At 53.3% G+C, this 12,122-nt stretch overlaps 2 protein-coding genes across 2 annotated transcripts; one reads left to right on the top strand and one right to left on the bottom strand.

Annotated features, from left to right (window-relative positions):
• Positions 1 to 1,520: 1,520 nt before the first annotated feature.
• On the bottom strand, positions 1,521 to 3,398 carry cebpa (CCAAT enhancer binding protein alpha). The gene has a single exon (XM_079238782.1). It carries the CDS (start codon positions 3,218 to 3,220, stop codon positions 2,345 to 2,347), a length of 876 nt encoding a protein of 291 aa, XP_079094908.1. The 5' UTR covers positions 3,221 to 3,398; the 3' UTR covers positions 1,521 to 2,344.
• A 5,798-nt stretch (positions 3,399 to 9,196) lies between these two features.
• On the top strand, positions 9,197 to 11,842 carry cebpg (CCAAT enhancer binding protein gamma). Its single transcript, XM_079252852.1, has 2 exons — positions 9,197 to 9,332; positions 10,151 to 11,842. The coding sequence occupies exon 2, from the start codon at positions 10,207 to 10,209 to the stop codon at positions 10,687 to 10,689; it is 483 nt and encodes a 160-aa protein (XP_079108978.1). The 5' UTR covers positions 9,197 to 9,332; positions 10,151 to 10,206; the 3' UTR covers positions 10,690 to 11,842.
• The last annotated feature ends 280 nt before the right edge of the window (positions 11,843 to 12,122 follow it).

Raw genomic sequence — 12,122 nt, 5'->3', positions numbered from 1 at the left:
GCAGGACCTCCGCCTGCAGGACCTCCGCCTGCTGGACCTCCACCTGCAGGACCTCCGCCTGCTGGACCTCCACCTGCAGGACCTCCGCCTGCTGGACCTCCACCTGCAGGACCTCCGCCTGCGGGACCTCCGCCTGCAGGACCTCCACCTGCTGGACCTCCGCCTGCAGGACCTCCGCCTGCAGGACCTCCACCTGCAGGACCTCTGCCTGCAGGACCTCCACCTGCTGGACCTCCGCCTGCTGGACCTCCGCCTGCAGGACCTCCACCTGCTGGACCTCCGCCTGCAGGACCTCCACCTGCTGGACCTCCACCTGCAGGACCTCCGCCTGCAGGACCTCCACCTGCAGGACCTCCACCTGCTGGACCTCCACCTGCAGGACCTCCACCTGCAGGACCTCCACCTGCTGGACCTCCGCCTGCTGGACCTCCGCCTGCAGGACCTCCACCTGCAGGACCTCCACCTGCTGGACCTCCGCCTGCAGGACCTCCACCTGCAGGACCTCCACCTGCTGGACCTCCGCCTGCAGGACCTCCGCCTGCTGGACCTCCGCCTGCTGGACCTCCGCCTGCAGGACCTCCACCTGCTGGACCTCCGCCTGCAGGACCTCCGCCTGCTGGACCTCCGCCTGCTGGACCTCCGCCTGCAGGACCTCCACCTGCTGGACCTCCACCTGCTGGACCTCCACCTGCAGGACCTCTGCCTGCAGGACCTCCACCTGCAGGACCTCCACCTGCTGGACCTCCGCCTGCTGGACCTCCGCCTGCAGGACCTCCGCCTGCTGGACCTCCGCCTGCAGGACCTCCACCTGCTGGACCTCCACCTGCAGGACCTCCGCCTGCTGGACCTCCGCCTGCTGGACCTCCGCCTGCAGGACCTCCGCCTGCAGGACCTCCACCTGCTGGACCTCCACCTGCAGGTCATGCAGACCTATCAGAAGGCACGTGACCAGGATGAGGAGGATGATTCAACAGGGGGATACATGTTGCATAAAACCCACAGCCAGGTGGGTCCGGATCAAAACATCAGCCTCCAGATCCTCAGGTGGACCAGATCCATCTCACCTGACACGACCAGAACCACCATCTGACTTCCAGTCTGTCAGAAAAACCAAGCAAGAAAAAGAACTCCTAACCTCCTCCTGTTGGTCCAGAGGGGGAGGTCTGGTCCAGAGGAGGAGATCTGGTCCAGAGGAGGAGATCTGGTCCAGAGAGGAGGTCTGGTCCAGAGGAGGAGATCTGGTCCAGAGGAGGAGATCTGGTCCAGAGGGGGAGGTCTGGTCCAGAGGAGGAGATCTGGTCCAGAGGAGGAGATCTGGTCCAGAGGAGGAGATCTGGTCCAGAGGGGGAGGTCTGGTCCAGAGGAGGAGGTCTGGTCCAGAGGAGGAGATCTGGTCCAGAGGAGGAGATCTGGTCCAGAGGAGGTGATCTGGTCCAGAGGGGGAGGTCTGGTCCAGAGGAGGAGATCTGGTCCAGAGGAGGAGATCTGGTCCAGAGGAGGAGATCTGGTCCAGAGGGGGAGGTCTGGTCCAGAGGAGGAGGTCTGGTCCAGAGGAGGAGGTCTGGTCCAGAGGAGGAGATCTGGTCCAGAGGGGGAGGTCTGGTCCAGAGAGGAGGTCTGGTCCAGAGGAGGAGATCTGGTCCAGAGGGGGAGGTCTGGTCCAGAGAGGAGGTCTGGTCCAGAGGAGGAGATCTGGTCCAGAGGGGGAGGTCTGGTCCAGAGAGGAGGTCTGGTCCAGAGGAGGAGATCTGGTCCAGAGGGGGAGGTCTGGTCCAGAGAGGAGGTCTGGTCCAGAGGTGAGTCTAGATCTGGTCTGATGAGCAGTAGAACCTCTGCAGAGCTGCCGCTCACAGAAAAAGTCAAATGATGAAGGAAAACGCGCGCGCCACAGGCGGCGTGCGCGCACTGCGCGTGCCCTCTAGCTGCACTGGGATCTGAGTCCTGGAGCTCTCAGTCTGGAGGACAGTAAGGCACAGACCCCGCAGAGGAATCAGCTTATCGGCTGCAGAAAAACTTCAAAAGGCACGTGCACGCTGCGGACGGTCACGCGCCTCCTGCGCGCGCTGCAGTCCGTGCGTGAGACGATGGCAGGAGGAGTTCTGTCCAGTTTCTGCAGAAAAAAGAAACAATCCAGTAAAACCCAAGCAGTTCCCAGTCGGCTCGGCTTGGCACGGTCCGGTTCGGTCCGGTTCGGTTCGGGGGAGTTTTGCAGAAGTTTCAGGTGTCTGAAGATTAGTTAAAGTCCGTGTTTGTAGAGAACACCTCAGCTGCCTCTGACACCAGAACCAGAAGAATTCCAGCCAGAACCGGGTCCGGGTCGGAACCAGGTCCGGTCCAGAACCCCTCAGCTGCCCATGGGTTTGAAGGATCCGTCGGGCAGCTGCCTGAAGATGCCGCGCAGCGTGTCCAGCTCGCGCGTGAGGTGCTCCACGCGCCGGCGCAGCCTGTCGTTGTCCGCGCTCAGCTCCACCACCTTCTGCTGCGTCTCCATGTTGCGCAGCTTCGCCTTGTCGCGGCTCTTGCGCACCGCCACGTTGTTGCGCTCGCGCCGCAGCCGGTACTCCGGGCTGTTCTTGTCGACGTGCTTCTTGGGCTTCCCGCCCCCCCGCTGCGGGTCCAGCAGCTTCAGGCCGCCCTGCTGCGCGTGCTGGTGCTGGTGCGGGCTGGGGACCGGCGTCGGCGGGGGGGTCGGGTGGCCCGGCTGGAGGTGCATGGTGGTCTGCGCGCAGTGCGCGATCTGGTACTGGAGGTGCGGGATCTGCGGCGGCTGCTGCTGGGGATACTGCTGGGGATGCGCCTGCGGGTGGTGATAGGTCGGGGGCAGGCCCGGGTTCAGGTCCTCGTGGTCCCGGGGCTCCTGCTTGATGGCCACCGGCCGGAGGCGCGGCGGGGTGTGCTCGTAGAGCGGCTCCAGCTTGGACTCCATGTAGTTGGACATGTAGAGCTGCTGGGGTCCCGCGCTGCACGAGACCGACTCGTAGTCCCCGTTCATGATCTTGAGTTTGTCCTGCCTGGAGCTGTGGTGGAACAGGTCCGCCAGGAAGTCGTCGTTGAACGCCGCCGGGTCGATGTAGGCGCTCAGGTCGATGGAGGTCTCGTTGTCTCCGATGTCTCCGCCGAGGTCCGCCGGGTCCCTGTAGCCGGAGGAGGGCTGCTGGCCGTGGGGCAGGCTGCTCACAAGGGGTCGGGGCGCGACCTCGTACAGGTTGGAGAGCTCCATGGAGAACCTAAACCCGGGGAGGCATGGCGAGCAGCTCCGAGAATCCAGTTTGGAGAGGGTCAGGTACTGCGGACATGCGTGGATCGGAACCACGAGAATCACGCAGTGCGTGTGCGAACGTGCGTGTGAGACTTTTCTGGTGTTCCAGCATGGAGTGAAGGCTTTAGGCTGCGGGTCCGATTCCTGCTGCTCAGTCACCTCTGAGCTGTCAAACTGCAGCTTTATATCCACGGACGGAGTGGGCGGGCGCACGCACGCACAGGCGCGCGCACTCAGTCCCCAACTCAACCCACCGACTTCAGCTTTCATAAACCCAGGAGACCTGGTGCAACCAGGACCACAGCAGAACCAGAACCAGCCAGAACCAGAACCAGTCAGAACCAGAACCAGCCAGAACCAGCCAAAACCAGTCAGAACCAGAACCAGTCAGAACCAGAACCAGCCAGAACCAGTCAGAACCAGAACCAGTCAGAACCAGCCAGAACCAGAACCTCTATCAAACACAGAAGGAATCCAGTCTGAGGAAGTTCTGGATCTTGTTCCTGATCTGCAGCCTGTTTGGTTCTGGACCCGGTTCGGGTTTCTTGGGGTCCCGGGGAGCTGCAGCTGTCTCAAACTGACACATCAAAGTTGTAATCAGAACCGGGTCCTCTCTGGACCCGAACCTGCTGGGTCAGATGCTGGGTCCAAACAGAACCGCGTCCCAGAAGCTCCAGTCGAGGCTGCGCTTCGGGATGTGAGCAGGCTGTGAGCGGTACCGCAGCGCCCTCTGTCGGCAGCTAGACCAGAACCTGGTCCTGGAACCAGTCTCCACGCTGACTGCTGCTGATTTATGCTGCTGAACTTGGATCGTTTTTCTGACAAGATCAAACCTGAATGTTGATGGTTTCTGCTTCACACTGAGGACATTCAGAGAGAAACTGAAGGAAAAGTCCAAACATCCAGAACTTTCCGTCTCAGACTGACGCTGAAAAACTGATCCAGTTATCTTCCCAAAAAACCTCCTTTTGAGTCCTGGGTTGATCCAGAACTCTGCCGAAGCATGCAGGCCCGTTCCCAAGAAGTGTTTAGGAATGTGTGTGTGTGTGTGTGTGTAGGGAGGGGGGGGGGGGGGGGGGGGGTGTTCAGGTTATTGGATTATTCCCGTCATTATGTAGACAGCTTAATCTGAATCTAAGAAGCAGATAAACCAGGTACTGCATGTAAACCATAGACGGTATATAAAAGATGGACGGAGCCTCCATGACATCACCCGAAGGTTTCTGAAGAGCTGAATTGAAGCTCGGTGGGCGGTTCCTACCATCACCATCTTGGCAGGGACATGCGTGTTGTCTCACCTGGAAAATACAAATATGGGCAAAGAGGTGGAGCTGAGAGGGGGGCTGTGAGCGTCATGGTGGATGATTGACATCGAGCGAACTCCGAGCTTTCTGTAGCTAAAAGCTAACCGAGCTAACCTGGAGATAACAGGAGCTAACCAGCTAACGGTCGCAAACGGGCTAAAGCTAAGTCACGTTGTTAACCGGCTAAAAACCGCAGTTGTTCTACGTTCTTCTGACTTGGAGCGGGAGATCGGGTACCTGTCAATCAAAAGGACACGCCCCTAAATATGTCGAACTTTGAGATTAAATTACTTTTAAACGGTCGAGTTAGAAAAAAAATTATTCCCCCCACAGTTGTCATAAGGGTAAACCTGACCTATTAAACCTAAAATGGATTTTTGTATCAGGCTGTAAACATGTTTATTCCTGATGTAAACATGTTTATTTCTGCTGTAAATATGTTTATTTATGCTGTAAACATGTTTATTTCTGCTGTAAACATGTTTATTTATGCTGTAAACATGTTTATTTCTGCTGTGATGTTGGTCTTTTTAACATGGGAGTCTATGGGGATTTGCTCTGTTTTGCAGCCCCTAGTGGATGAAGGGGGAACTGCAGGTTTATGCACTTCATTTTTAACCGCCTGAGGCTCCGTCCATCTTTCATATATGGTCTATGATGTAGACCCTTATCTTAGCATGTGCAGAACTGCTGAATCATGTCTGTCTTCTCAGCTAATGCTAACACCACAGGTTCTCGCATTAGCTGCTAATGCTAACACCACAGGCTCTCACATTAGCTGCTAATGCTAACACCACAGTTCTCACATTAGCTGCTAATGCTAACACTACAGTTCTCACATTAGCTGCTAATGCTGACACCACAGGGTCTCATATTAGCTGCTAATGCTAATACCACAGCTCTAACATTAGCTGCTAATGCTAAAACCACAGGCTCTCACATTAGCTGCTAATGCTAACACCACAGTTCTCACATTATCTGCTAATGCTAAGACTGAAGGCTCACATGTTAGCATATAATTGCTATGTTTACATGGGAGTTTAAATTTCTGTTTAATTCAGAATAAAAGTTAATTCTGCTTTAAACTGATGAAAACTGACCATGTAAACACCTGCTGTGAAAATTTTTCGGGTTACCAACCATGGGTGATCTTAATTGGAGAAAAGCTAGCAAAATAATGAATAATTACTGTATTAATAACAAAATGAAAGAGGTGTCTTATAAGATTTTGCTTTAAATTTATGCTGTAATAGAAATACCAAAAAAAGGATTTAAGAAGATATTCAGTTGAATGTTTTTGATGTTGTATTTTATGTAACATTGAAAGAGTTCTCAAAAAATATGCTTTACATTGTTTAGCTGCTGATAATAAAAGGAAAATTCCACTTTCACAAATGCAAATGGAACAGCTCCAAACTTTACCGTAATATCTTAATATCATAACATCAGAATTGAAATTAAATATATTAGTTCAGTACAAAATGTGAAAAACTGAACAGGAATCAGAACCCTTCACGTTCTGAATGAACTGCACATATTTTACTCTCACAAAGACACTGAATGTTGGAAATAAATGGACAGAGTCCAATGTTTGTTCGTTGTTTGTTTTTTATTTATGTTATCTGTCAATACAAGAAATAAAGTTGGAGGGAGAAAAAGAGAAGCAGGGAGCCAACTTTATTTCCGGTCTACGTCATACTTCACGTGCACCCTCTGTCCAATCAGAACCCTTCCCAACCCGCCGCTCGAAAGAGGAATTAAGTAAGGACGTGTTTCATGTAAACCTTCATTCAGAATTAATGTTTCCATGTAAACTTGTAGGATAAAACTTTAATTCTGGATCATTTAATTCCAAATTAAAAAAAATCATGTGACCGTAGCCGATGTGAAGATCTCGGTTCCTCGCGCTACAAGCTAATGCTTCAACCTCAGCAGCTAACAGCTAAACTTTATTTAATTATGATCGACTTCATGTTTATTGTTCTCATTGGTGATTTTTATAAATCATGTTGAGTTAAAGAAGAGCTGCTGTCTCCTGTAGCCAGACCAGTTGGACAGATGGAGCTGGACGTGGTCTAAAGAGGACTTCAGGGAACAAAAGGAGGTCCTGGAGTCCATCACTAGAAGTGGTGGAGGATGTTTAGAACAGTTCCGGCGGTGAGAAGGTCTGATGACGCACACAGGACTCTGTGGTCTCTGAGGATGGGCAAGTGGTCCTCAAAGACACTGTTGAGGCCTGAGAAAGACCATAAAGAGGTTTTAGATGTTGGAGTTGGGAATCCTGGAGGAGGTTGTGGATCTTGGATGCGTCCTGAAGCAGATTTAGCATCAGAAATGTCCTTCAGGAGACATTAGACGGTTCCAGTTGCAGAGAGACGTCAGATCTTCCTGAAGCCCATCCAAACTTCTCTGAGCAGGAAACTGGTCCTGATGGAGGTTTTCCTTCCTGGTTCTGGTCCTGATGGAGGTTTTCCTTCCTGGTTCTGGTCCTGATGGGGGTTTTCCTTCCTGGTACTGGTCCTGATGGGGGTTTTCCTTCCTGGTACTGGTCCTGATGGAGGTTTTCCTTCCTGGTTCTGGTCCTGATGGAGGTTTTCCTTCCTGGTACTGGTCCTGATGGAGGTTTTCCTTCCTGGTTCTGGTCCTGATGGAGTTTTTCCTTCCTGGTTCTGGTCCTGATGGAGGTTTTCCTTCCTGGTACTGGTCCTGATGGAGGTTTTCCTTCCTGGTTCTGGTCCTAATGGAGGCTTTCCTTCCTGGTTCTGGTCCTGATGGAGGTTTTCCTTCCTGGTTCTGGTCCTAATGGAGGTTTTCCTTCCTGGTTCTGGTCCTAATGGAGGGTTTCCTATATAGTTCTGGTCCCGATGGAGGTTTTTCTTCCTGGTTCTGGTCCTGATGGAGGTTTTCCTTCCTGGTTCTGGTCCTAATGGAGGTTTTCCTTCCTGGTTCTGGTCCTAATGGAGGTTTTCCTTCTGGTTCTGGTCCTGATGGAGGTTTTCCTTCCTGGTTCTGGTCCTGATGGAGGTTTTCCTTCCTGGTTCTGGTCCTAATGGAGGTTTTCCTTCCTGGTTCTGGTCCTAATGGAGGTTTTCCTTCCTGGTTCTGGTCCTAATGGAGGTTTTCCTTCCTGGTTCTGGTCCTAATGGAGGGTTTCCTATATAGTTCTGGTCCTAATGGAGGTTTTCCTTCCTGGTTCTGGTCCTAATGGAGGTTTTCCTTCCTGGTTCTGGTCCTAATGGAGGTTTTCCTTCCTGGTTCTGGTCCTAATGGAGGTTTTCCTTCTGGTTCTGGTCCTGATGGAGGTTTTCCTTCCTGGTTCTGGTCCTAATGGAGGTTTTCCTTCCTGGTTCTGGTCCTAATGGAGGTTTTCCTTCCTGGTTCTGGTCCTAATGGAGGTTTTCCTTCCTGTTCTGGTCCTAATGGAGGCTTTCCTTCCTGGTTCTGGTCCTGATGGAGGTTTTCCTTCCTGGTTCTGGTCCTAATGGAGGTTTTCCTTCCTGGTTCTGGTCCTAATGGAGGTTTTCCTTCCTGGTTCTGGTCCTAATGGAGGTTTTCCTTCTGGTTCTGGTCCTGATGGAGTTTTTCCTTCCTGGTACTGGTCCTGATGGAGGTTTTCCTTCCTGGTTCTGGTCCTAATGGAGGCTTTCCTTCCTGGTTCTGGTCCTGATGGAGGTTTTCCTTCCTGGTTCTGGTCCTAATGGAGGTTTTCCTTCCTGGTTCTGGTCCTAATGGAGGGTTTCCTATATAGTTCTGGTCCTGATGGAGGTTTTCCTTCCTGGTTCTGGTCCTAATGGAGGTTTTCCTTCCTGGTTCTGGTCCTAATGGAGGTTTTCCTTCCTGGTTCTGGTCCTAATGGAGGTTTTCCTTCCTGGTTCTGGTCCTGATGGAGGTTTTCCTTCCTGGTTCTGGTCCTGATGGAGGTTTTCCTTCCTGGTTCTGGTCCTAATGGAGGTTTTCCTTCCTGGTTCTGGTCCTAATGGAGGTTTTCCTTCCTGGTTCTGGTCCTAATGGAGGCTTTCCTTCCTGGTTCTGGTCCTGATGGAGGTTTTCCTTCCTGGTTCTGGTCCTAATGGAGGTTTTCCTTCCTGGTTCTGGTCCTAATGGAGGTTTTCCTTCCTGGTTCTGGTCCTAATGGAGGTTTTCCTTCCTGGTTCTGGTCCTAATGGAGGTTTTCCTTCTGGTTCTGGTCCTGATGGAGGTTTTCCTTCCTGGTTCTGGTCCTAATGGAGGTTTTCCTTCTGGTTCTGGTCCTGATGGAGGGTTTTCCCTCCATTTGTCTTGTATTTATGGTGTAAAACTGTCTGGTCTTTCCTGCATCAGACCATTTAATAATGAAATAAATAAATAGATGGAGGCAGATCTTGTTATTTTACTGATGGAGGAAAAAGGAATCCCAGTTTCAGTCCCAGTCTCTTTCTTTCTCAGATGAAGTCATACATGTTTAAACTCATCTGACAAGCCTTGCATTACATAAACAAAACCAAAGGGAACGCCGTTTCCTATTGGTCCAGCTACATGTCAATCGCCGTGAGTATTGCGTCACACTGACAAACCTTTCACTGTGATTGGTTCAGGGTTTGGTCTGCTGCCGCCTACTTGCCTGTGATTGGCTGATACGGCACATTGCCGAACATGGTAAAGAAGATTTCGCAATCTGCTGCTCTCCATATTTCAAACAAAAACAGTCTGAAGACAGAAGGAATTAACCTCCAACTTTCCCCCCGCGGCCCTGTTTCTACAAATGGTTGACATCACGGCGGAACTTTGAGGTAAACGGTGCTTCGGTTGGGTTTACGACCCCTGGAAGGAGCGCGAGCTGCGAGGCTGCGGCTTGTTAGCAGATGAGCTAACTGGCTAACAGTTAAGCTCGCTGGAAGAGTAAGAAAATGTCTCTTTTCGTGTTTAAAGTATAAGTAGAGTCACATTCGCGGGTGTAATCAGAGCAGGAAGAGAAGTTTTATCAGCCGTTTGCTTCTTTCTGTACAGGGAAAGTTAATGAAGTGTGTTAAAAGGTTTAAGTGTCGTGTTTGAAAGGAAAATGTTGGCACAGTAAAATCCCAGAAAAACTGCGGTTTGTCCGGAGCTCCGCGTGACTCCGGAGTTCCCCCTTCTGTCGGGACAAAGAGCCGCGCGTGATGATGCAACACCGGGCAACAGTCCGCTGTTTGGACCCGGAGCGTTTTCCGCTGCGCACAGCTGACTGGCTGCCTAGCAACGCGCCGACCAATCACAGCGCAGCTCCTCAATCACCCTGTTATCCCAGTGTGGCGTCAGAGGAGAAGCCTGGTTCCTTAGTGATACCTGGGCAGTTTCATGGCGGGAAAATACTTCCTGTTGGGTCATCTGGTTCTGGTCTCAGGTCCAGGGCGGTCTGGTTCTGGTCTCGGGTTCAGGGCGGTCTGGTTCTGGTCTCAGGTCCAGAGCGGTCTGGTTCCGGTCTCGGGTTCCGGTCTCGGGTCCCGGGTGGTCTGGTTCCGGTCTCAGGTCCAGGACGGTCTGGTTCCGGTCTCGGGTCCTGGACGGTCTGGTTCGGGTCTTTGTTTGCGTTTCCAGCTTAAGCTGACGGTGTGTCCATGTCGTCCTGCAGGTGGACACGCCCCCCCGTCTCGGTGAGACCGCTGCACCTGAAGGCATTGCCTCCAAATGAGCCGGCCGTCGCAGGCGAAAGTCTCCACATCAGACCACACCGGCGTGAGCGTGATCCAGAGCCAGGTCCACGCTGCCCCGTCCTCCTCGTCCCCGCAGGTATCTGGTCCGCAGCTCGTCCCGCAGCTCGTCCCTGCTGACCCGTCCGCCGCCGGCGGCAAGGCCCTCCCCCCCAGCAAGATGAAGAAGCCCCCAGCGGACAAGGACAGCGAAGAGTACCGGCAGCGGCGCGAGCGCAACAACCTGGCGGTGAAGAAGAGCCGCATGCGCAGCAAGCAGAAGGCCATGGACACCCAGCAGCGCGTCAACGAGCTGAAGGAGGAGAACGAGCGCCTGGAGGCCAAGATCAAGCTGCTCAGCAAGGAACTGAGCGTGCTCAAAGACCTCTTCCTGGAGCATGCTCACAACCTGGCCGACAACGTGCAGCCGCCTGCTGCCGACGGCCCCGCCCCCAACAGCAGCTCCACCAACGGGCAGTGAGGGATGGGACCACAAGGACTCCTTCGTCTTCATCATCTTCACCGTTTTCCCTACCAGTACCCCGTCCCCCCTTACCCGACCCCGTTCCTCCAGAACCAGCCATAGGTTCTGGAAAATTCTGTTGGAGACTTAAAAAACCGAGAAATTTAAGACAAAGACGGCTGATTGGACGGGAACTCTTTGCCGTCTGGCTTCTGATTGGTGGGTTTGTTTTAAACAAGAAAGTTGATGTTTTTCTGTTTGTTCTGGTTTTAAACTTCCAGCTTTTGTTCCCGACATGTCAGACATTTCTGTCTCTGCTGTTTCTGTCAGACCAAAACCACGATGTCTCAGTATGAACACTTCGCTTTGTCCACAGAGACACACCTGTCCTCTAAAGCCCCACCTGTCCACAGAGACAGGTGCCCGTGTGGTTCTGGTTCTGCGCGTCTCGGCTGTGTTACAACTCAAAGATCAGCTGATTTTTGAGAACATCTGGTCTGGTCTGCTGAACCCTGGACCAGGATGCTGGTGACAGCTCAGATGGATCGGTGTGGGACGAGAGGACATGTTGGACGAAACCCTCCACCTCCAGACGGGCGTGTTGGGAGGATCCAGACGTCTCAGAACTCTCAGATCCAGGGCTTTAGCGAAATCCGGTTTAAACCAGGCCGGGCCGTCTGAACAGTTCTGGACATGTCCCAGCTGCCACAGAAGGGGGCAGGTTCACATTGTAATTACCGGGGCTTCATGCAGGTACGGACTGTCTGTCTTCAGCTCCACCCACAGGTGTGGTGTCTGGATCCTGCTCCTCCTGAACCCAGTCAGGCATTCCCACAGCATTCCCACAGCCGGCCGACTTCCAGATGTTTCCATGAATCCAAGTTTCTGATTTCCTGCCCAACTTCCTGAGAATCTATCTGGAAAAACCAACTGTACCTGAATGCACCATCATGATTAAGCTCCACCTGGACCGGGACACCTACAGGAGCTCCAATGTCTTGCATTTACAAGACATTGGACTCCCCAGGAGGCAGTCGCCATGTTTGGACTTTTCTACGTCATCTACAACATCCACTTTTCATGTTTGGGTCTGCACTGGAAGTTCTGCACCGCACGGTCTGGAGCAGTGGGGGGACTGTAAACAGACCCTGCGGGGACGTGGGGGGACTGTAACGGGACACTGCGGGGGCGTGGGGGGACTGTAAACAGACCCTGCGGGGACGTGGGGGGACTGTAACGGGACACTGCGGGGACGTGGGGGGACTGTAAACAGACCCTGCGGGGACGTGGGGGGACTGTAACGGGACACTGCGGGGGCGTGGGGGGACTGTAAACAGACCCTGCGGGGACGTGGGGGGACTGTAAACAGACCCTGCGGGGACGTGGGGGGACTGTAACGGGACCCTGCGGGGACGTGGGGGGACTGTAAAGAGACCCTGCGTGGACAAGGG

Source organism: Telmatherina bonti, assembly GCF_933228915.1.
Source record: "Telmatherina bonti genome assembly, chromosome: 1".
NCBI lineage: Eukaryota > Metazoa > Chordata > Actinopteri > Atheriniformes > Telmatherinidae > Telmatherina > Telmatherina bonti.
The sequence above is the reverse complement of the archived record's forward strand: the minus strand, read 5'-3'. Positions and strand labels throughout refer to the sequence as shown.